This window comes from Perca fluviatilis, chromosome 14 (assembly GCF_010015445.1).
Source record: "Perca fluviatilis chromosome 14, GENO_Pfluv_1.0, whole genome shotgun sequence".
NCBI classification, from domain to species: Eukaryota; Metazoa; Chordata; class Actinopteri; order Perciformes; family Percidae; genus Perca; species Perca fluviatilis.
The window spans coordinates 16,418,261-16,443,852 of NC_053125.1; the positions used below are offsets into that span (position 1 = coordinate 16,418,261).

Below are 25,592 nucleotides of genomic sequence, written 5' to 3' on the forward strand. Positions count from 1 at the left end.
AAACCTTGCTCCCCTTAGTTACACGCCTGTCAAGCGTTTCAGTCTGGCACAGAAGCTGTTTATAACATCGACATATTAACCACACGGAATTCTGAGTAATTTTTTAAACAATGCCTCCTTGATTTCAGACAGATGTACACAAACGCAGCCCTCTCATTTTTGCAACAGAATATTTCACTTTAAGTGTTACAGGAGAGGAGGACTGGGTTAGGGCTAACCAATGTGTTTGGCAAGAAATAACGCTTTCTCGGGTAACATTGGCTGGTGTAACGTGAAGGTAAACTTCCGGAAAATCACATAAAGAGCACACTAACGCTAGCCTGACTTTGTTAACATTACCTGTAACCCAACAAATTAATGTAGTGTGAAACGCTCCTATTGGCCTTTGAAATAACGCTGGGTTAAGTTACTACTTTTGGTAGTGAGCTAGCCGGACATGCTAACGTGCCTACTTATGGTTGCTGTTTCAGGGAGAGGTCAAGTAAATTCTTTGTTTATCTATTTTCCACATGGATAATCTATTGGGCATTGAACACTTAAATCCTACCATTGTTAAGTAATATTAAATCTACCTATATTATAAAATATTATAGGAAACATTTGACTTTTTAGAGACAGCTTAGATATTCTAAGGTCACCTCATCTGCCCTCTTCAGATAGCCTTCTATGACTCACTGTGCTGCAGTGATGTGTCCTTAAAGGATGGAGGCACTGGGCTAAACTGCTGTAATGCTAAGAGAAATAGTGTGTTTGGTTGTGTGTGTGTGAGTGAGAGTGAGAGTGAGAGAGTCCCTCTCCAAGTTGCTGACAAAGTCTCTGTCAGGTTGCCTCGGCTGTTGTGTGTGTGTGTGTGTGTGTGTGTGTGTGTGTGTGCGTGCGCATGTGCGTGGAGATAGAGATTAGGATAAAAACCAACTGGTGTTTGCTTTCCTATCAAAATGACAAAATAAGGTGTTCAAATGCTAACACACACACACACATATTCACAGCCCTCCACCGTTGCGTGTAATCTACTGTCTACTTCTGTCATCCACTCAATTTACCAAAGCCAAACTGTAAAAGATGTCCACATATTTGCCGGGTGGTTTTAACATCCCTGTCTTAGCCAGAGAGCAGGCCTGGAATGAGGCCATCTAAAGTGGATTATAGCATGGCAGCAGACAAGCCAAAACGTCACTCCTCTATATGTGTGTGTGTGTGTGTGTGTGTGTGTGTGCAAATGCACAGTATGTCCATGTCTCGCTTTGGAGAGGGGACCAAGCAGTTGTAGTAGTTCTTATTATACTTTAGCAGCCGCAGGTGCAAGAAACACAAGAGGCTAAAGTGGCCAAATGCGAATCCATTTTTACCTGCACTCCTCCCTGCTCTGGTTTTTCATCCCTGGAACGGGGTTTTACACTCTGGCTAAGTGCACTTTATCTGATGAGCCGGTTGGGAGAGGCGACTAAGATATTGTACACAGCTACAGTATGAATCAACAAATCAATCACTCACGCGGTCAATCAATGAAACACACAGTCAACTCTTCTGATATTTGCTGTGTAAGCTTTGGCACTGCAGAGGGAGAAATGTCTGTAAAAAGAAACCGATGATCTGATCAAAGAAATATTTAATTTCCAGTGACATGTACACTCACTCACAGAGCTAGGAGGCATATCCTTACTACATACTGATATTATACAGTAGGCTCTAATTGTCATAGTATACTTTGTTTTTGCAGTATGCAAGAAATGTAGCCAACAGTTTTTTATTAACATGAAATTATGTTATATGTTACTCATATTTACTCAATCCTACATACACCATCTTGTTACTGTAAATACTCACAAGATCAGCAAATATGTATTAATCCACTGCTGAAACTAGTCCCTATCTACTCCTGTTTGATTAATGTTTTTTTTAAAACTACAGTGCCCAGCTGTTTTAGGAAATAATGCACCTTTTATATAAATGAAACGCCATGCTCTCAAAGATTTACACCTTCAGAAGGAACAAATGGGATTGGAGATGAAAGGGCTGTGAGGAAGTATTAGGTATGAAAATATGTACAACACAATGTTGGTTTCGCCCTATCATGGGATTTATTAACTAAGATAATAATGTCCTTTAAACATAAAGAAGATGAAGAAATAAGAATTATTATTATTATTATTTTCCTATGTTCCATGATCTTCCATGAGCTGTCACACCACCATTCCCAATTTATTTTGCAGCTATGAGTAGCTCCTCTATTTTCATTTTGCATTTTATTGTGTCTACAGCACCCTGGTTAAAAGTTAAAATTAGCATGTTGTATGGATTTGCAACAAAGCTCCAGATTTTCCAAAATACAACCCTTGAATTAGAGCAATCTTTGCACAAGGATAAAAACAGACACAATTTCCAACATCAAAAAAGTCACTCTTTTGTTCAATTCTTTCAGGATACTTCTTTGCTGGATTTGACTATTTGCTATCGACTTACACTGAAGATGAGAGGTAAACCAGCTAGTTCGGGCTATCAAGTTAGCAGTTACACCATGTTAAGTGAATGGAGGAGAAGAAGAGAGAAAATAAGAGCTACAGTATCATCAACTATCTTCTTACATACAGTAAACCTGCTACATGGCCAGGCAAGTAGAAAAAAAATAAACTGGATGCTGACGATATGCGTCCTTGAGGCATTTATCAAGTTTTAGTGTTTTTCTACATGAGGGAATTTGAGACTGCTGGTGAGCGGAAGAGTGGAAAGGAAAGAAGGAAAAAAAGTCATGGCTCATTGTCATGCTTAATCTCCAGGTCAATGACACCATCACCATGCCAACCCCTGCGATTGCCATGGAAACCGGCTTTATTGCATCGACAGGTTAGAGAAAAGCCTCCCTTACCAGGTGTGCTGTATGCTTATATCTCTGTGTGTGTGTGTTTGTGTGTGTGTTTAACAACCGTGCACTGCCACCTGTCTTGTGTTCAGCCGTGCCCTTTGAAAAAACATTTGCTGCAATTGATTCCTACTCATAAAGAAAGACTGACATATCCAATAAAAAGCTGGTTATATAACAGCAGACTTTGTCTTATGAACTAAGACAACTCGACATCTTGATGGTCATACATGCCTTACATGGAGTCTCTTTCTAGCAACAATCAACTTCTCCTTGATTGGCTCACTCAGAAAACTACAGCCCCAGTCAACCAAACATACGGCTTTGCTATTGGTTGAGGCTGTGATTTCGCCCGGTCAAAGTTAACCAAAATTGAACTTCACGCCCTTCCCTCCCCTCCCCCCATTCTCCCCTTTTCTCCTATCCACTCTTTATCTGTCTCTTTTCTGCAAGATAAACACATCCCACCTCTTGTTTTCTTTAGCATACATAATCAATACAGATTTAGTTTTGCTTTTCAGAGATTTTCCTTTTCATCCTTTTTTCTGTTCATCCCTTTTTTCCCCTCTGATCCATGCACTGGGCTCTGTGACAGTTGTTGTGGGCTGCAGACCCCCCAGATCAGCTTCTCTTTGAAGTCTCCTCTTACAGCCATGTGGCTGTGTATAAGGCCCCGTCCACACGTACCAAAACGATCTTTTTTTTACCCGTCTTCCCTGGATTCGTTTCAAGAAAAGTTGCGTCCAAACGAATCCACTTGTAAATGACTCAACACGTTACTTCATATTCCAGGCCTATAGGCGGCGCTGTTTCTGCTACAGAAATTCACCAAAAACGGAGAAGAAGAGCATAGTCACTTCTACTTCCTATCATAACATGACTAGATTATAACGTTCTCTTAATACATCCGTGGACTATAATACCTTTCACCACTGCTCATCTTATAATGGCTGCCGCAAGAAAACGTGTCTTTGTTTACATTGTATAATGTGCTGTTGGATTGCCTCTTATTTTGCATGATTGCAGCGCGCTAGTAGCGAGCTAACGTTAGCGCGCTAACGTTAGCTAGCTCTAACATCGGCAGTCAAACAAACATCAATGATCCATGAATGACGTTGGCTACATAACGTTAGCAATATATCTTGTGTAGAATCCAGAGGGAAGGGTCAGGGAGCAGAGACACAGTATTTAGATGAAGTGAGCTGGTTTGACCATGGAGATGGGACATGCTCGCTTAGCTTCAACGCAGTTGTGTGCGTCAGCGGCCGTGGGAGAGGGTGTAAAAGAGGGGTGTGGCGATGACATCATCGATACGGATCCGTATTCACCATCCATACGAAGCCAAACGAGAGCCGTTTTCGGATTTTTTCACCCTGAGACCAGGTTTCAAAAAAGTGCGTTTTCAGGCAGTGCGTTTGCAGGATTCGTCTGGACGGTCGGCCCAAACGATGCAAAACATATGCGTTTGCACAAAAAAACGTTTCCGTGTGGACGGCCCCTAAGTGTGTGTGTGTGTGTGTGTGTGTGTGTAAGTTGGGGTGACACCTGAGCTACAGCATTTGAATGATTAATTGCATTTTCAATAATATCGCGATATGTTAAAACGCGATTTCCTAATTGCAAAGGCGGCGATTTGGTCACGTGACTCACAAGAGCAAATCAGTCTGCACTACGCAGAGAAAGCATCAACTTAGCATGCCAACGGTACGCTTGTAAAGGTTTTATTCGGGCTCCAGTTAGTGATGGGACAACCGACTCTTTTACGAGAGTCGGTTCAACCGGACGGTTGTTGGTTGGCCTACCGAGTTAATAGATTCGGTCACCGGTTCGCGTGCCCTCGGCGGCGGCGGGGGGGGTCGCGTTTAACTTTACATAACTATCAAGATAACATTACGTGTATTTGTATGTGATATAGGCCTAATACTTTCCCCTTGGTAATGTAGCATATGAATTTCCATTAACACAATTCTAAAATGCACGAGAAATAAAGGCTTCTGCTATCGGTTGATAAGTCAAACTTGCCGAGAACCTAGACACCCGTTTGATTACATAGACTCATGCAGTAGCCTACCCTCGGTTACGGTCTCGTTCAGAAGCCTGGTGCGCGGTCTCCTTGTGACAGCCTAGCCTAGCTACCATGTAGCAACATTCACTTCTCTAACATTTAACTTAACATAAACCAAAATAACATGACGTGTATTTGTATGTGATATACTGTACTTCCCCATCGATAATGTGTGAATTTCCGTGAACACAATCCTCTAAGATGCACCAGAAACAAGGCTTGGTTAATAACTCAAACTTGCCGAGAACCAAGACACCGCTTGATTACATTAGAGTCGAGCGGGCCGACCGGTTGCACGGTTACATTAGAGTCGAGCGGGCTGACCGGTTGCACGGTTACATTAGACTCGAGCGGCCGGCCAGTTGCACGGATACATTAGACTCGAGCGGGCCGGCTGGTTGCACGGTTACATTAGACTCGAGCGGGCCGGCTGGTTGCACGGTTACATTAGACTCGAGCGGGCCGGCTGGTTGCACGGTTACATTAGACTCGAGCGGGCCGGCCAGTTGCACGGTTACATTAGACTCGAGCGGGCCGGCCGGTTGCACGGTTACATTAGACTCGAGCGGCCGGCAGGTTGCACGGTTACATTCGGTCTCGTTCGGCATAGGGTCTAGGCATTAGGCATTAGTAGCTCATTTCCTGATTGATTCTAGCACCACCACTCCAGTCCAGTGGAGGCGCTAATGAGCTAGATTACAACACACACAGTAGCAGAAGAATACCAGCTACACAACGGCCAACCATTGACATATATTTAATGCCAACGGCACAAATGAAGTGAAAGAAAAAAACAGGAGTGAGTCGGTTCATTGACATATGGCACTCGATTCTCCCGGCTCAGTGACACGAGTCGGGTATATTAACCGGCTCTTCGGTCAGTTCGTCAACACTAGCTCCAGTCCATACATGCAGTTAATGAATACAGGCACGCAGAAATGAAGGCTCGGTTAGCAACGATTAGCTCTGATAGCGGTTAGCTCCAGTTAGCGATTAGCTCCGTTATAAAGATATGGAGTGGAGGAGACTGCCGCAGAGAGGTGTAACAACCAGACTCTGATAAATGACGTTCGGGGAACTTTCACAGCAGTGTGGCCGCGTTGTTTCAACGGTTTTATTAGTACAGTTAATCCCACGGCAATACCTGCTTGCTACTTAGGGTTGGGTACCGAAACTCGGTGCCAATAGGGAACCGGTGTCGACGTAAACGGTAGTAACGAGACCGAATAAGAACGAAAGTTTCGGTGCCTCATTTCGGTGCTTGACTTTACACTACACCTGACAGCATGTAACGTTAGCCTACCTTTAGCTAGCAGCTGGATTAAACACCGGTAAAATGCTGACAGCTAACGCTAAACAGTGTAAAGTGTGACTGTATTTCACTGTGGAGGACTTCAACAGCGGGATGTAACAGTCTGCAATGCAGCGCAGCAGCTGCCGTTGTCGGAATTCATAGATATACAGTATGTTTATATGGTCGGAATTAAACAACACAGACGGTGCGTTCACTTGCAGCTGCCGTCGTCGGAATTAAACAACACAGACGGTGCATTCCCTTAAAACAGGTAGCCTCGTGGTGCATTCACAGTAATTGTAAAATACCCTTTTCCCATCTGGGGTTCAACAGCAATATACTGGTGAAATAAGTTATTGTTATTGTTATAGTTATTACATTATTATTAAATCTTTAATTTTGACCATGGCCTTAGCAATATACAAGTCACTGACTGTTGTTTACTACCCTTATTTTTTTTCTTCTTTTTTTTTTAACTTTATTGAAAAGTACCGGTTCAGGCACAGTTTAGGCACCGGCACCGTTTTAAAAGTATCGATTTAGCACCGGAATCGAAAAAAAACCAAACGATACCCAACCCTATTGCTACTACTAACGTAACGATAGCCTCTCTGAGCAAGTGCAGCGTCGTTGATGCTGTCATGCACACGGCACGCAACTTCATGAGGGAGGCAGCTCCTCTCTGTGCGTTATGAAAGAAAATGCACCGATGTATATATTTTTACTTATTTAACTGTCTAGTAAAGTTCAAAGACAGTGTTTAAAAAGTGCAATCCACATGTTTACATATGTCTATGTAAATAATATTTAAATAATCTAAATACTACTAAGTGTGATAAAGCCATATTTGTTTTTATATTTCTGCAATCTGCACTTTAGTGTGATTTGTTTCTGACTTTCATATTAATGTTTACACCAGGCTTGGTCAGTGCTCACTATACTACTGTGATTGAAGTAGTTAAATAAAAGATGTCATTCATAGAAATTCATGCATCACCTAATTTCAATATCACATACAGGCCTGGCCTCCAGGAAAGAACAGTTTGTTTAATCTATCTAATCTTGTGTTGTTCATACTATACAACGATTTATTGCTAGTTTTTGTTGAATAATACAGAAGACAAAGAGCTTATATCGAATCACAATCGCAATATTTTTTTTTAAAAATCGCAATTACCGTAGATTATTTTCAAAAATCGTTCAGCCCTAGTGGACACCTAAGCGAGTGAAACTTTGAGCGGCTACATGTCAACAACTGAGATTGAAACAGACAGAACGAGACAGAAACAGACAGAAAGAACAAGTTGAAAATGAGATAAATTAAAAGAAGAGACTGGGATTTGCCTGAACAATGCACAGTGACACACAAACGTACATGCACGGTTCGAAACCTACTGTATGTTGTTGCAGAAGCAACAAGACCCTAAATTCGGCTGACGTTTTCCCTGTCGTTACATATATCTAGGTCTACCACTCTGTAAAAATAAACAACGGCACTCCGGAGATGGCCCAGACAACCCAGAACTGTCATAAACAGGGATCCAAGTCCCTGATCAAAGGACCTGTCATTGCCGCCCGGAGCTCCCCAGTCCTGGAAACATGGCTGGCCGGCCTGTGTGGCAGTGACAGGGAGCCGGGCTGCAGGGACTGCAGCAGCTGGCTCTGATAAGTCTGAATGGGATTTCATTCTGTAGATCTATTGTGGGCTTCTCAGCATAAATGCCTTAATTCACCACGAGACAGACAAGTAGAATATGCCATTAAAGATTTAACCGGCCAGATGGGACATGCACTATAGATGCGTGTGTGTGTGTGTGTGTGTGTGTAGAGGGGTGTAAAGAGTCTGTATCACCCAGAGTCAGAGTACACCCCAACTGATTCTCAATCTCATGACAGAGAAAATGCCGCGGGTCAAGATACTCTGTTTGTATGTGCCTGCGTGGGTGTGTTTGATAGCAGGAGAGAGGAAGAAAGGTGAATCGGAGAGAGAAAGAACAAAAAGCTGTATGTGCGCACCAGAGTTTATGTGTGCCTACTTTACCTTGGTGTGTTGTGTGGTATTGCTTGAGGTCAGTCGGGGTTAAGATGGTGAAATTGCAGCAGGGACAGAGGGCGGCAGGTGCTGATGGGAATGAATGAAATCAGCGCGGCATGTACAACCCCACAGCAAACACCAAGCCAGCAGCACAAAAGCGGAGAGTGCATCAGGTGTTTTTCACTCAGATCTGGTCATTTCACTGCAGTTTAGTCCGATTGAGCTTACATTGTACAGCTCAATATCGCACACAATGTCTCAATGGGCTTTAGAGGCCATGACATCAAATTCCACTTCAACACATTAGGACAAAAAAGTACTCAAAAAAAATCCTAAGCTTCTAGACGGCCAACATTATCAGGAAGGTCAATACCAATGTTTGTAAGAAAAACTCCTAAATTGTTGCAATGTTACAGGACCACTGGGAAAGAAAAAGTGGGGACATACAGTAGATTAGATGGAGAGAAGATTGGGCAAGACATTTTCTTCTTAACAATATATAACATCAATATTTAGCAATACATAAATATACTTCAGTTTAAATAAAGCAGAGGCCTTCCAGCACTCAGGCGGAGTGTTATGGCCTGTAAACTGTTGTAGTTCAGGAAAACAAATGTGTGCTGCTCACACTCACATGACATACATACATCTAACGCACCCTTTGGTAGAGGGCGGTCTATTCAAGCTGTCAGTGCCCTGCCTACTTTTTCAGCCACACTAATCACTTACCAACTCTGCTGCAAACATTTGCTGGTGCTGCTGCTGCTAATATAGCATTTCACAAAGAAACATGCATGTTCACACTTTGATAATGTGGCTTTAAGGCAGCTTTTAAAAGAAAACAAACTGAGTGTTTGTGCCACGCTACCCATGCTGCTACTAGTATTCCCTGGCTGGCTGTTGTTACCTCTGCTCTGGGAAAGGGATGCCATTTAATTCAAGCCAAATGTGGGATTTGGTGTCACTGCTGATGTCAACTCACTGTCGTACTATTCCCCGAGGTAAGATCCAACATTTCCTGCGTGTGCTAACATATGTGACCTGGTGTTTTGGCTCTGTTCAGGTGTGTGTTTTTTGTGCTTGGTGATATCGGTAGTCGTCTGTTTTATTACTTTTCTGCAGATCAGCCTGTGGGTGATGTAATAACTTTGCTGGCTACAACTTTCTGCTACACTGCTACCATCTACGTTTGTGTAGAATTTTCATTAGTGTTTGTGTAGAATTAATGTCTTGCGGTGATTTTGTTGTTTGACATGTGCGTTATGAAGTTTCTTGCTGTTGATTAATACAGTGGAAAACTTGTTTTCACAAAACAAGCTCAACTCGAGGTCCGTTTACATCTACAACCTCATCTCGCACTCTCCATGGGCAGATGGAGTGTTCTTTGTTGTCAAGGAGATGGCACAGTTCTAATTTTGCCCTAATACACATAAAAGTGGTTAGTGTGGTTAATTGAGATGTGAGTTTATTGTTGTCACTCCCCAAACTCTGCTGTAATGACGCTGATGTATGCTCGCGAGGAGTGATGAGTTGGGAGCCTTGATGCCGAATATCTACTATGCACGCACTTCGTTTCATGTTAATAAAACAAACAAAACATTTTTTTAAACTAAGAAACTGTGCAGCAGCCACACAAATCAACTCTTTGAACCTGTGGAGGAATTGTGCAGGGAGATACTGTCATTTCTTTACTTTCTGAAGCAGTTGTACTTGTTGGAAGAATGTTCCTGGAGCAAGTGATACTGGCCAGTAATAAGGAGCATCAGTCCACTGTAAATAACCTAGAACTAATCATTAAGATGTAGCGTTTAGATCGGGCCCAAAAAAATCAAGCCCGAGCCTGTGCACGTTGTGTCCGAGCCCGGCCCGGCCCGACACATTAACTGTAATTATGAGCCAGAGCCCAATTTAAGCCCGACAATTTTTTAATACGTGGGCCGTTATAACTGACTTTCTCAACTACAATTCTGAGTTGTTTGAACTACAGAAATCTGTTTAGAATGATCTTAATGAATAATGCAACAAGGACGAAGCATGTAAACGGTTTGTTTATTCAGAATGGAATGGATCGCAAATGGATCCGAATGAAGAAACGTAAAAAAATAAATAAATAAAAACTCGACCCTAGCTCCCTCAGCCGAATAGTGTGGGTAACAGATCACAGCAGCAACATGATCAAAGCCCTGGAACCATACAGGAGACTTTCTTGTCTCGATCACCTAATTAATACTGTCCTTCGCCACGGTCTGCATGCTGACCCACTGGCCGACAACAGTGCTGCAGATGGGGGAGACACGATGTAGCACAGTTTACCTCACACTCAAGTCAGTGCAGGACATGTAGCCTACCCAGAGCTACGGGAGAAGCTGGAGAGGCATAGCTTACTCCCCACCGAATTAGGCTAATAAAGTAATGATTAAAAAACACACAAATGCTTGATCAAGGGCCCGAGCCCGAACTTGACCCAACCTGGACCGTGGGTCAGGTCGGGTCAAGTTCGGGCTCGGGCAGAGAATCTAAACTCTATGAAGATGCAAATTTTTTTCAGTGAAAAGTGTGTTTGTGTGCTTGTTTGTGCAATTGAGAAAGAAAATAACTCGTGAATGAGAGAGGAAGGAGGAAGCAGTGCATGCTGGGTGGGAGAAGAAGAAAACACAACACTCTGTCTGGGGAATGAGATTATGCTCCCTGGAGACAAAGCTCCTGCCCTACCCATAATGCATTGCATTACATCTCCCTGTGATCTCTCACCTCAATTTCAACCTCTAGAAACGGATCTGTTGCATTTGAATAATTCACCATAAATTACTCTTTCGAGCATCTTCCCCTCTTCACTGGTGTCTTCATCCTTTTACATCCTCGTGCCAGACTTTTTTCTTTTTTGTGTGGACTAAAATTATCTTTAAAAATATCACTGAAATGTCAGCCATTATTAAGCGTCATGCCATTCTCTTCTCTCTCTCTCTCTCTCTCTCTCTCACTCACTGTCGATGGATATTCACATTACTCATTCATACAAGTGTAATTTTAGCTTTGCATTGATTTTCAGTATTTCCAGTATGCTTGCCCAAGATAAGATACTTTCACGTGTTTGCACTCCAGCAAAGATGACTTAGCATCTACTGTCAGGTTTGTGAAGTTGTTTCATTTTTGTTATTGTATTCTAACAGTGAAAATATCACAGAGCCATCATGTAACATGAATGAACATATATTATTTACTGAAGTGAGAAAGTTATTGGCATTTTCAGCACAAACCCAAACAACTATTATCAAAAAACTGCACTTGTTAAAAAAGAGATTAAAAAGGATTCCACATCATGTACTTAATCCACTGTCAACACTATAGACACAGATGAAAGAACTTCAAAAGCTGCTGTCATTTAAGTTTAATTTTTCAAATGTGACCATGCAACGACGAGAAAAATTAGATTTCCCTCTTATTAGGTTTCACACGGCTATTACGTCTTCAACAGCTAACAGCCTGGGAACAATCTGGCTTTAATACCACATCAGAGCCATGTAATGAGATAGGGAGGGGAAAAATGGTGGGACAAAAAAGGAAGCAGACACAGATTTTCTGGACACAGCGATTTGAACTTAGATAACACCCAAACAGACTTATAAAATCAATTACATTTCAAACTGTAACCTGTGTGGTGTGTAATACTTACAACAAAACATGGTCCTGCTGAGGTCTTTAGACATTCCTCCAGGAGCTTCATCCTGAGTCGCTGCAGCTCTGGACTGTCCCACTCCTCTGGGTCTGTGCCCCAGTACAGGTCCACCACCTGAAAACACACAAACATGGGCCAAGAGTTACTGTATGTTCTAATGAGAGCAAAAAGACAAATTAAATGTATTTAACGTGGCACATTTTTTGCAGAATCTTTGCAGAAAGACGTTCTTTCTTCTTGCTTTCTTTTTCTATTAAAAACAAGAATAAATAGCCCAACCTCCTTCCTCAACTCGCAAAAGAGCAAGTAAGTGATTAGCGCTGCAGCTATCGATTATTTTAGTAATCGAGTATTCTACTGATTATTCAATCGATTTATCGAGTAATCGGATAAGAAATACTGTTGTTTTATTGAAGAGCAATAATATACAATAGTTTGGTTTAATTTTCGGAAAAGGCAACATTTTTATTGCCTACATTGCTTACAATATCCTCTCTCAAAAAACTAAACATTAAGTGCATTTAAGTGCCACATTACATTGTTTTTAAAGAAAACATTTTCTGAAATGCAATAACAACCTCAGACTAAGGCATACATTAAACATACATAAACATTACCTTAAGTTGTGCAACTTAACTTTCAGACCTACAAGTTTCAACCTGAGACTGATCTGTATATAGGCCTATATGTAAATATTAGTTATACTCAACCTATTTTCATTTATATATTTGATTACAATGCTACACAGCTCTGTTACACTTATGCTAGTAGATCGTTGATCAGCTGTTTCTCCGTGAAGAGAGAGAGTGAGAGCAACAATCGGCAGTTTTTTCCGTCTCTTTAGATCAAACTGTGGTCACCACTACGTATTTTCTTGTCTTTGTTTTTGGTAGTTGTTGTGTTTGGTGTAGTTTCATCGTCCATACGACCCATGTGATTTACTTTTGTCGGGTCTGTTTCCTGGAATGGAGGATTTAAGTTAGACTCCATGTTTTCTGTTGAGATGCTGAAGCATTGACGTTGTGCTATTATTGTGGTAAGCAGTAGACACACTGTACAGAGTTTTCATTTTAATTACATTTGAATAGATTCCAAACTTTGGACACTTTCTGTTGTTTTCTCCAGTCTGTCTCTTCTTTTAGCCCCTTACACTCTTTCTTACACTCTTTCTTCATAATCCTCCATAATCCGATACGACGTTGGTAACATTAGTTAAACGAAGCTTCGAGGCAAATCATTTTGCATCGAGGATTTTTAGTAATCGAATTATTCGAGTTACTCGAGCAATCGTTTCAGCCCTATAAATGAAAGATTTTCTTTTAGAAAACAAGGTTATACACTGTTTTACTAAGATACTTTGCTGTAGCAGGTGTGTACTTTAAGAGAGAGCTCTTGCAAAACAGCCTGTTTTTACAGTAATACATATTGCAATTACAGCAACAACGTTGCATTACAACCAAATACAGGGTGGTTAGATTCCATGCACACACTGAAATGTAGCAAACTTAGTTGAGAAAAAAATAACAAACAGTTAAGCCGAAAACTGCTGTATTTAAGAGAATTTGAGGAAAAACTGATGAGCAAAGTATAATCAAACAAAAGCTCAAATGGGGATCAGAAGGCTTACACTCTAAAATCTCATTTGAAGTAATGCCAACACTGACTGACACACACACACACACACACACACACACACACACACACACACACACACACACACACACACACACACACACACACACACACACACACACACACACACCTGAAAACCACTACACTACTCTGAGCATTGCCCTGCAGGGAGGAGTGACACGCATACACATGCCACAGAGGGGGTCTCCCTCAACACATTCCGTCACAAGGTTTGGCAGCTGGGACAACAGCAACTGTAAACACCCCACGCTGCTGCTGCTGGCTTGGGCCTGTCAAAGCCCTCCTACCGGCAGCTTCCTGGGTCTCTGATAGTTTTTTGCCTGCTAGTTAGGGACTGACATAGGGCTTACAATAGGATTCCTGATGGCCTTTGCTGCTTGAAGCTTCTGGTTTCAGTCCCCAAAATAAATAATGCCCACGGTCGCATAATTCTTCTCTTCTTCTTCCCTCTTCGATTCTATCGATTCTGCTAGTCCGTCTCCCTGATGGCAGTGTTTGGGGGAAAAAGCAGAGGGTAAAGCAGGGGGATGAGGTGAAGCCAGAGTGATTCAGCAGCCCTCTTCCTTTCCTTCATGCTCTGCTGCTCACCAGACTAGCTAGCTCAAATTAGTTTAGCCTGGCACAATGACTGACACATCCGCAGTGTGGCAGAGAACAGCAGTGACTTGCGGCCCCATTATAACCTGATGGCACTGAAATTGAGAGTGTGGGACTTTACTTTGAGATATTTGCCTCTCCTATACTGGTGGGAGCAGCAGGAGGGCTGGAGCTAACCCTCAGCTCATCTGCTTGGCTGTTGTTGTGCACCTGTGAGCAGCTGTGTTACTGTGGAAGGAGAGCGCTTTTAACTAGCTTCATATTTCTTCCACATCCATGGGCTGCAACTAACAAATATCTTCATGATCAATTATTCTAGTGGCTACCAAGCCTTTTACCTTGTAAAGCTATGTTGTAAATTATGTAAATTATTTTGGCAGTACTACCAACAGAGAGATAAATGACAAAATTTACAATTGGCCGATTAGGTTCAGTTATAAGCCTCTTTCCATTATTCTGAACCACCGTACAGTATTACATTGGGAAAAAACACCCTCCCCCACTCATACACACGCATCCCTCATAAAACTTGTTGCTTAGCACATCGGTCACTGTGTATCAGTGTCACTAATCTACTTCCAACGCACGTGGGTGCAAGACTGCAATTGGCCCCGTGTTGACAAGGAGCGGAGGGAGGGGGGAATGAAGTGAGATGAGCGCCCCCCGATTACGATAGGTTCCAGCAGGTGAACGGGAGGATGCACGGTAATTAAAAGCTAAATAAAGACATTAGTCATATCTGCTCACTTGCGTGCATGTGTGTGGGGAGATGATTACATTTGCTTCATCACCCGCTGTGCTTCACTGGAGTATAGACCGATGGATGAAGGAGAAAAGGGAAGAAACAGTCGAGGAATGTTTATCCAAAATAGGCAAGCACACATGAATGAAGTTAAGAGGGAAAGTATTTGGATGGGGAATTAATAGAAGGAGGCACAGTTAGATGAGGACTCCTGTGGGACGGGCTTTGGCTGGAAGTGTTTCACAGTTTCCTCGTGTCTTTTCACCCTCCTCTCTTTTTCTTTCTTGCCAAGTTCTCCTTCATCTTTGCTGCTCCTCTCTCTGATTACTTGTCCTCTCCCCCAGTCTTTCTCTCTCTCTCTCTTCTACTAAACTATGGTAGTGGGGGTCCCATTGCTTACTTAAAAGCTGAAACAGATTCTGCTAAGCTGCTTTCTAATGCATAAAGGCATTTGCCCATGGCAGGTCAAGTGCAGGAGAAGCCTTTTTTATGTATTGAATGTTAGACTATTAGACTTTGGGATTATGCCCAATATGCCCAGGAAGAAAGGGCATGAAATCAGGCGGGAAAAACCCCATAACAGAAAGACTCTCAGGCAAAAAAACCCAGTAAAAATAGATACGGTGTCAACATAAATATATCTTAAGCTCTCTACTGCAGGCAGTTTTTAAAGTTTTTTTATCAAGAAACATGTAGTAAATCTCTAAGAATGTTTGATGAATACAGCTTTGTTAGTGTTCCAGGAAAGTGCAGGTTCTAGCAGCAAATCCACGGCCAAATATGAAATCTTCGCAGTGATATGAAACGTACACAAAACCGAGTTTGAAAAAATAATAGGACAGATCACAGGAAGGGAGTTTAAGCAGGGATTTAGACTTCAATGTTAGATCCCTGAATGCTATGTTTTATTTCACTTATTTCAATAGTCCGCCTGCTTTGATAAGAGGTCAGATTTGACTTTTTGAATGTAATAAGGGTTGATTCAAGTTGTTGATGATGAGCGGTGAGAGGAAATTTCACATGCATGCCTTCGAAAAAATCTGTCAAGCTCTGACCCACGGGGGTAATTACGACACAGTGTTTCAGACGTTGCTGCTCAACCATAGCAAGGTAAGGTTAAGAGCCGGTCAAAGACACGAGGTAATGACATCACATGACTTTTGCTGGCTATAATGAGGCACCAGCAGAGCAGGAAGCAGGCCTTCAGTGAAACTGCTCAGGGAGATCTTTTTTTTTTCCATGGTAGAAGATGCTTGAGAGTAACTTTACGGCTGACAGTAACCTTAATTGAAAGCAAATGTGTTTTTTTTAGAGGAACACAGCATTGATATGAGCATTGTTAAAGGTCCTATGACATGCTGCTTTTTGGATGCTTTTATATAGGCCTTAGTGGTCCCTTAATACTGTATCTGAAGTCTCTTTCCCGAAATTCAGCCTTGGTGCAGAATTACAGCCACTAGAGCCAGTCCCACAATGAGCTTTCCTTAGGATGTGCCATTTCTGTGTCTGTAGCTTTAAATGCTATTGAAGATGAGAGAAGGGGGCAAGGTGGAGGGTGGGGGTGTGGCCTTGATCAACTGCCACTTTGCTCGTTTGAAAGCCATTATGTCTCTTTCTCATGGGTGGGCCAAATTCTCTGGGCGGGCAAAGCAGAGAAAGGGGAGGTAACCTTTCTCCTTATGACCTCATAAGATCGGTCCATCTGAGCTTTCATTTTCTCAAAGGCAGAGCAGGATACCCAGGGCTCGGTTTACACCTATCACCATTTCTAGCCACTGGGGGACCATAGGCAGGCTGGGGGAACTCATATTAATGTTAAAAACCCCATAAAGTGACATTTTCATGCCATGGGACCTTTTAATGTGAGTGGAGGTCTCCACGCCAGATGGAGGTGCTTAAATGGGAGCTAGTCTCACATTGCCAGACCTATCTCCACAGCGCTCTCTGCTCTAGAGTATGTGCTGACTACACGACTTATCTATTCTCTATGCTCTGGCTTGCTTGCATTTCTTTAAACCAATCACAACTGTCAACAACTGAGCGACGCAAAGCCCCGGATGCAGCGTTGGTGCACCTGCAAAATAGATAGCAGAGGTAGCTGAAGGGAAGGGACTACCAGCGCATCCCAGGCTTTATCTCAGAAATGTACATCCGTTGAGCCAGACTAAATGGGAGCAGACACAATGTGGAAGCTCCTCAAACCAATAAATAAACCTGCAGGAAAAACTAATCACATCATTGTTGACCAATGCAGGTGTGTTGCGGAGTAGTAATCAAAGCGTCTGGCGTGACCAGCTGGTGCACACTGCAGTGTCGAGAATAAATCAGCTTCTTGTTGGTTGCAAATGGCAAACATTCCTGAAACGTCTTTTGAGAGTGCACACTCTTCGAGGAGGCTCAGAGAACAGACCTTAAACATAATGATGTTCAAGAAAAAATCTTAAAATTCAATTGTTCCCATTTTCTCGGCAGCTGATATTGCCTGTAGGACATTCAGTCTTTATACTTTGATTGTGCTGTCAGGATACCTGCAGCGTTGATTAAAATGTTCTCTTAAAATTCATGGGAACCAGTGTATATTATGAGTAGAGTCAAAGTGTCAACACAACTGCTTCCACATATTCTCATCTCTCAGCTGCCCTACAGCTCAACTGATGTGGAAATTTCTACAGTTCACCAAAAACACCAAAATGCCAAAATGAAATGTATGCGTTTTCAAATCACTGAAGAAACTGAATATCGTGGTGCATACAGACTTTCTTGTTACACAGGGAACCAGTTGCTCTGCGCCCATTTATTTATTTAATCAAATTGCCTGCAATATATTATATGTTTAGTATAGTGTGTTACTAGATGCCACTTGAAATAAATGCGAAATATTGTACATTTTATAATTACACTGACAAATAATTGACTTCACCTTGAATTATTTGTAACATTAAGAAACAAGTCTCTGTTTCGTTTTTCATGGATGAAAACACAGTCATGATTTCAAGCAATGCCTATTTCATGTTTATTTCCAGGCCTATGTGTCCATCAAATGTCAGAAATCGGCTCATATTTTCTGAGATATCCTGCTGACAACAGATAAACTGACATGGGTGAAAATATAATCATGGTGGTGACCGTAACAAAGCTGAATAGTTATCCCATGGGTTTTACAAATGCAGTGTAAGTAAAACCTTCGAGGGATTTCATATTTGATTTTTGATTATGTACAGTATTCCGTTTGTCCGCATCATTGCTGTGGAGGCAGTTGGCATTTTGATGTGTTTTTGTAGAGACTGAATAGAGAAACCAACAGGCTCAGAGCAGAACAGTGAATGGAGATGACGGCAGACTGCCAACAGGTAAAAGAGACCGACTGAAAGAAGAATGACAGACACAAAAAAATAAATAAAAACAATGGCAGCCAGGTAAACGAAGATGGAAGAGTGATGAATACATCGTGCTTTGGTTTCTCCTTCTGATGTTATATCAGTCTGAAATCACAACACAAATTTAAAGTGAGACTTGAGATTTCCTATCGTAGGATAGCTAAAGCGATGAAATATCTCCTTTCCAACACCTTTTGTACGATTTTGTACCATTCTTCTTCAGGTGGTTAATTTGTGCGTTTAGTAAAAAGTAAGAGACTTCAATAAAAATAGTGATGAAGATAAAAAAGCATATTCACAGAAAAACCCATTTAACTTAACATTTTCACCAACTCTTATGAGAAGCACCACTACGAAATAAGCTATTGAGCTTTTACATTTTTAAGTGGGTGACATATTCTGAGAGCACTGCGTCTTTTTTGACAAAAGCCAAACTGACAGGCGTATTCCCTTCTTTGAAGGTGCAAGCACAATAGACTACATGAATAGGCTTTTATTTTAATCATTGTGAAATGTCGTCTGACCCCTCATCTCGTCTCCCATCTTGCTGCTTGTGTTGTGAATTGTAAAAGACATCGGAGTGACAGCCGTTGAACAGAATCTCACCGCTGTGGCCAGGAAACTTTAATCATAATGTGTGTGTGTGTGTGTGTGTGTGTGTGTGTGTGTGTGTGTGTGTGTGTAGAGACGGCCAATGAGTTTGGCAACCATAGACGGTCCGACCACATTATCAACAGAGCTGCTTCCAGTAACCCCGAGATTGAGTTTAACTTCTGCATGTGGGAGGAAATGATTGTATTGTAAGACGATTTATGAGTCTAAGAAATGCAAGATGTGTTATGATAACGGGAACTGGCAATTTAAAGAGAAACTGACAGTCCACCATGTGCACCACATTAAAAACTAGACTGAAGAGTGAATCTACCCGGGTTGTAGGTGGAAGTAAAGCAGCCGCCATAACTGCAGTGCGGTGGTACCATATGTAATACTTTCCTATTCTAACCACTTTTGTACTGGTTTTTGCAAGGAATATTTTCAGGAGCTCTAGAAGAACCTGCTACATGTTGAAATGCAATTCCAACAAAGTTTATATGTAATGTAGACTAAATGTAACTTTTAAACGAAATTTAGCCCAGTTTTAATAGATACTTCTACTACTGCTACTGCTACTGCTACTACTATAGATGTCTTTTCAGCTGCATATCACCAAAATCAGCTTAAATGTGCAGTAGGTAAGATTTATAAAACTAACTTTCTGTCATATTTGCTGAAACTGACCCTATGTTCCAGAAGAACTACATATCAGGTAATAAAAAAAAATAAAAAATCCAGCTCCTCTGGCACCATCTACAGCCTGTAGTGCGATTTGCAAAAATCCACAGCTCCCTGTTCAGATGCACCAATCAGGGGGGGTGGGGTATCTAACTGCATGTCAATCACTGCTCATGCACACGCATTCATTCTCCCTTGCTGGGGGAGGGGCTTAGGAGAACATTTTGGGCTTGAGCAGAAAGGGGGCAGGGACTGAGAAGTTTTTGATGTTCACATTTTTTGGCTAAGTCCTGGATCTTCGCAATCCTACCTATAGCATATTTTAATGAGCTGTGCCTGTATCAGGTTGTCCACTAATAAACTTCAAATTTGAGGAAAAACAAACAAAAAACAAGCTGTCTAAAACCAATTTCTCTTCATAGTTATGTGTCCTGGCTGCAAAAGAATAGAATGTATGGATAACTTTATTAATCCCTAAAGTGGATACTAGATCATAGACATACGGGTCACAGCAGACCACATATCACAGACAGGCAGGGACGGACTGACAATCTGTGCGATCTGGAAAAGTCCAGAACGGCCGTCCAACCGACGGCCGTCGGCACAAAAAAAAGTGTATTAAAGTGATATTAACAGCCAACAGCAGGGGACGCAAATACAATCACTTATATGCTACGTGTAAAAATAAAACTGAAGAAGAACAGTCGGCCTACATCATTAGACGTGAGTTAATTTCACATCAGCATTACTGGTAAATGCCAGGAGCAGTAAACACTATAGGCTGCCTTTATCCCTATCTTAGCGAATTGCATGTTGTCAGCTCAACATGAGCATCTGCATCATGATTATGAAAATGATCGTGCCATTTAGTGCTGTCAAACTCAGTTTTGCTGCTAGGATGAAGATTATGGTATTTAATTAAACGGGAAAACATCAGGCAGGCATTGGTACCACTCTAAACGTGCTAACAAACAGGGAAGGGGGCTAAATAATTCACCAAATGTAACCAAAAGTTTAACCATAAAAATCCTAGCTTGCACTTTCTGTCTGTCTTCCATCAGAGCGCAGTTTTTCCTTGTCTTTCATATTTGCGTTTACTATTGTGGAACTGGCAAAGAGCAGGTGGTTGTTTGTGAAAGCTTCACAGACAACATTGATAGGGCCTAGTCATTTTCATCATTTCACAGCCTTAATATGAATCAAAAGTGTAATAAATATTAAATAGGTTATTCAATGCTAATTCTTTAACACAAAGTAACACATGTTATATACATTTATATTTGAATAGTTATAGTATATAATAACTATATAACAATATATCTAATCCCCATGTTCAGGTACAGCAAGTAGCCTACTTTATCTCTGAAAGTGTTGTCAGTAATACTCTGTACTGTTTACAAGTTTGTGTAATTTTGGGTTTCTGTAGCCAGTGACATTTCATTATTTGTATATTAATTTCAATGCAGATGTAATGGCATTGTACATTTTTAGTTTTTATTTGAAGGCTGAGGCTTCATTAATAAACACAACCATAATTTGAAATGTTACTTGCTATGAATACCTTGTCTGATAGGCTACAGTATTGTGGCATAGTATCAGGACATCCTGGCTAGTGTCTTTCGCGCACGACTAGGGGCAAATGGCCGGATGATGGGCCTATTTGAGAGAAAGTCCAGCGCTGTATTTTAGCCCCAGTCCGTCCCTGCAGACAGGCATATTACATGTGGCACAGGATACAACGGATTGAATACAATCATTCATCAATAATACAAAATTGCAAAAAGTATACCCAAACCTGATAATGAATGTATAACATAATAATTATTCAAAGAAAGAGATCCGATCCAATCTGAATACACCTGATCAATAATTAGACCCCTTGCTAAATCTGGTCGACCTAAACCAACCCAAAAAAGAGGGAGAACACTAACACTGGCAGCAGCACGATGCGCCACCAATTAACAAGCAGTCATGGTCGAAAAGAGCAGTAATTTATGTCATGTTACCCTGCGAAGCACAGTAGACACACTCTGCCTCGCGGAAAAACACACACTTTTCTCTTGAGATGATTCTAATGCAGCATGCGCCTCACTATCATCTCCATTCAGGCGCTAGAGCTAAGATAAGTGTCAATACAACAGAATCCCTAACTGATTCAGTTAAATATAATGTTGACCACTTGGCTGGGTCCAATTTCAGATTAGTGTTCGGAGACTGAATTAAGGGGTGATGACCAACTGAGCTCGGGTCGCCCAACAAATAAATCAGACGGTTGAATCGTCTATATATTTGAGTGGCCAAACGCTCATGCGTGAAATCCACAGATCGATGTCTTACTGATAACATATAAATATGGTCAGAGACTGGATATTTGGTTTTATTAGAGCAAGCCAAACGTCACACACACCAACAGTTATCTAGTGTGGTTACAGATGTGCTGAAACCTTGTCTGACCCTGATCCTCTTGTGTGTCTGTTTTGTGTGTTTATAAAAAAGAAGTGAGCATACAAATGAGTGATGAAATGAGGGAAAGAACAGGAAACACAGGGGTAGAAATGGCAAAAAGAGATGATGGAGCCTGATCCCCTTGCCGCTGCTGTGCACTGACTGAATGAGGACGCGGCCCTCGGCCCCTGGGCTGGATTTCTGCGCCCTCTTCCTCCTCTATCCCTCTCTCCACCCGCTGCGATCCCTCTTCATCCTCTTAGGGAAACGTTCTGGATAGAAACTAAGTCAAGTGATGTTGGCATATGTGTGTCAGTGTGTGCCAGCAGATGTGTGTGAGAGACGGAGCGTGTGTGTGAAAGGGGAGGCGGGATCGCACATAAATTACAAATCAAAAGCAAAAAATTAACGCAACTAGAAAAATAATTCACTCGGACCTACAACACACCGTACGTAGAGACTGTATATGATTTCACACTTAAAGTGATTCATAATGAAAAAGTTAACGAGTACAGCAACTAGAAAACTGGTTTTAGCCAAGGTGCAAGTTCTCACATTTGAGTAGGTGAGGGTGAGGAGTGGGGGGTTTGGATGGAGGAGGAAGAGTGGAGAGTAAGTGAGTCATAGTATAAACTGTTAGGCCTTCTGCATAATCATTTCAGCTCATGATTCGTCACAGCGAGCTGAATCACCAGACAGACACGTGGCCACAGAAACCGGAGCCAAAATGTCCCTGCCTGGCTCTCCTTGCATTATCTTGCACTTCTCTATCACACACAGACAGATGACAATGTTTGTTCGATCTTTCGATCTGGTTCTTTGACCCTTTGACTTTATATATAATTGATGCTTGTAAAAATAGTAATCCTAATTTATGGGACTGGCTGTATGTGCCAGACATATTTAACACACTTGTCATTAAACACTGTGGGGGCATCAAGTCTGTGGAGAATCTGCTTATGGTGCTTTGGAGCTATACACTGAATGGTAAATGATTCATCCCATTCAGTGGCTGGCTTGTCTCCTCACAAACAAATTTCAACGGAGATTTGTGGAACAACAGCAACGACCGAATAAAAAAAGAGCTAAACGACGACCAACATTTGGTATCAATAATTGCTTTTGAATTTCAGCCAACCAAATTTCTAGGAACGAGGGGTTTTATCTCCCCAGTCGTAGTCATATTGCCCCAAATTAGCTACCGCTAGTGCATCCAACTCATGTAAAAACCCAGGTAATACAGTGAACATTCATCTTGTGCACAGCAAGCAAGAGAATAGTTAGTTTTCTTCATTTAACCTTTAGAAATGAACCAGCCAACTCATTCCAAGTCCTCTAATGAGGCCACCATTATTGGCCTAAAGACTAGAGCTGCAAAGATTAATCGATTAGTTGTCAACTCTTAAATTAATCGCCAACTATTTTGATAATCGACTAGTCAGTTTGAGAAAAATTCTTTGATTCCAGCTTCTTAAAAGTGAATATTTTCTAGTTTCTTCTCTCCTCTGTGACAGTAAACTGAATATCTTTGAATTGTGGACAAAACAAGACATTTGAGGATGTCATCTTGGACTTTTGGGAAACACTGATCCACAATTTTCACCATTTTCTGACCTTTTAGAGACCAAACAACTAATTGATTAATCGAGAAAATAATCAACAGATTAATCGACTATGAAAATAATCGTTAGTTGCAGCCCTACTACAGACCAATATATTAAAAAACGGATTAAATCGCATTCGACCGCCATTAGGACTTAGTGTTACTGTATTTGCAAATGTAAATTTCCTGTACAGTATATTTCCTGTACAGCCATAATCTAAGTGTGTACTGTGTGTTTTTACTTGTGAGCCACATCAAAGACAAACGTCAGTTGCTTTGTGATGGGCAAAGTCTGATTCAAACAAAATAAAAACACACACAAAATAATGCATATTCACTGACATGCATCTTAAGTCTGCTGAAAAAAAGAGAAGTGTGGTTTTTGCCTTCTTCAAAGTTTAGTTTGTTCTCTTACTCGAATCATATGGCAAGAATCTAAAAACAGGATTCTGTAAGAACCAGAGTCTATAATCAGAATCACTCAAATCTGAGCCCATCCCCTGCAAAGGACTGGACAAGCCCTGTGCACATATAGGATGTCATCTAAATACTATAGTACAAAGCCTTTTTATAGCACCTTTTTAGATGGTATGTGCTTGGAGCTGTTTATAATCCAAACATTCTTAGCATGAAATGAGAATTAGCTGCCGACACCCTGCTGACGACAGCTTTACGAAACAATTCAGGGGTCACAAGTCTCCTCATCGCAAACAAATCTCCTCAAATCCTTCCAGGAACAATCTATGGCAGAAATATCCCCCTGCCTCAGGGGCTCTGCTGGATTTGTTAAACAAACAAACCTCTGATAGCAATCTTTCCATGTACACTGACGCTGATTTGCAATGCAAATGATCTTGATCAGTGGACACCACAGGGAGAATGCTGCAATTCTCCGACAATAACAAAGGGAAGGACCCTTGCTTCCTGCTTTATCCACAGCTAGATTTTTGTGCCAGCCTTCACTGATGGAAACCTTATCTCTGCTGGCCTTCTGTCCGCCTAAAGGGACAGGGACCTCTGCATGCCGCTCTCGGGCCCCTCCAGGCACTGTGTAAGCCATGGTTTAGATTTGGAGGCCCTTAACAGTCAGTACTGGCAAACTACAGCTCTGGAAGTTACAGGCCCCTTGAGCTGGAGGGAGGTAAGACAAAAAAGAAAACCATTAAAAAGAGAAAGAAAGGTAGAAAAAGGGGAATGCAGCCAGTTACCTGGAATTCAATCCCATAGTTCTCCCTGCAGAAGTCTCGTAGTTTGGGGTAGACGTGTTCTTTCAGTGCGTTCCTCTCCGCCTCGGTGTCTGGAGACAAAAGAAAGAGGACATACTAAAGTGTTGAACAAACACCAAAAAAATCTAACTTTAAGCACTCGTGTATAGGAGCAGAAGCAATGTGTACATTACAGTAAAAGCTGTATTTGCATTGCCAGTTCAATTTAAAGGGAAAGAAAATTCAAGTAAATAGTTCAGCTTTTTGAGAAATATTATTCACCTCTCGGAGCGTCAGATGAGAAGATCGATACCAGTCTAATGTCTGTGCGTTATGTACAGAGCTCGAGCTAGGGGACGATTAGCTTAGCTTTGCATAACATAAAGACAAGAAGCAGATCTTGTCTGGCTCTCAGAATATTCAGAATTCAAAAATACACCTAGCACTACTGACCTTCTCATGTAGCGCTCTGAAAGTTAGCGAATTTCCAAAAATGTTGGGACTATTCCCCTATAAGCAGACCAGACTTGACTTTTGCAGGTCTTTGTCAGAGTTAAAAGCAGAAACAAATACCACAGTTCAACCCTTTTATACATTCATTCAACAGTGGGTGGATCTTAATTGGATAGCTGGAACAACAGGTGAATAATAAGAGACATTCAACTAATCGAATAATCAACTAATCACCTCTTAAATAATTAATGCCAATATTAACGTCAGCACTATATCATTTTTAAATATGCAACCCCTTTTTACACCCATAAAAAA

The 25,592-nt window shown here is 41.5% G+C and overlaps 1 protein-coding gene across 5 annotated transcripts in view; it reads right to left on the minus strand.

Annotated features, from left to right (window-relative positions):
- The window catches only part of LOC120572710 (NACHT and WD repeat domain-containing protein 2), a 56,996-nt gene that overhangs the window by 20,328 nt on the left and 11,076 nt on the right, over positions 1-25,592 (minus strand). For all 5 annotated transcript variants that reach the window (XM_039822081.1, XM_039822078.1, XM_039822077.1 and 2 more), the window contains exons 3-4: positions 24,828-24,916; positions 11,928-12,044 (exon numbers count right to left, since the gene is read on the minus strand). In XM_039822081.1, coding sequence (XP_039678015.1) covers positions 11,928-12,044; positions 24,828-24,916 — 206 coding nt within the window. The remainder of the gene's footprint in view (positions 1-11,927; positions 12,045-24,827; positions 24,917-25,592) is intronic.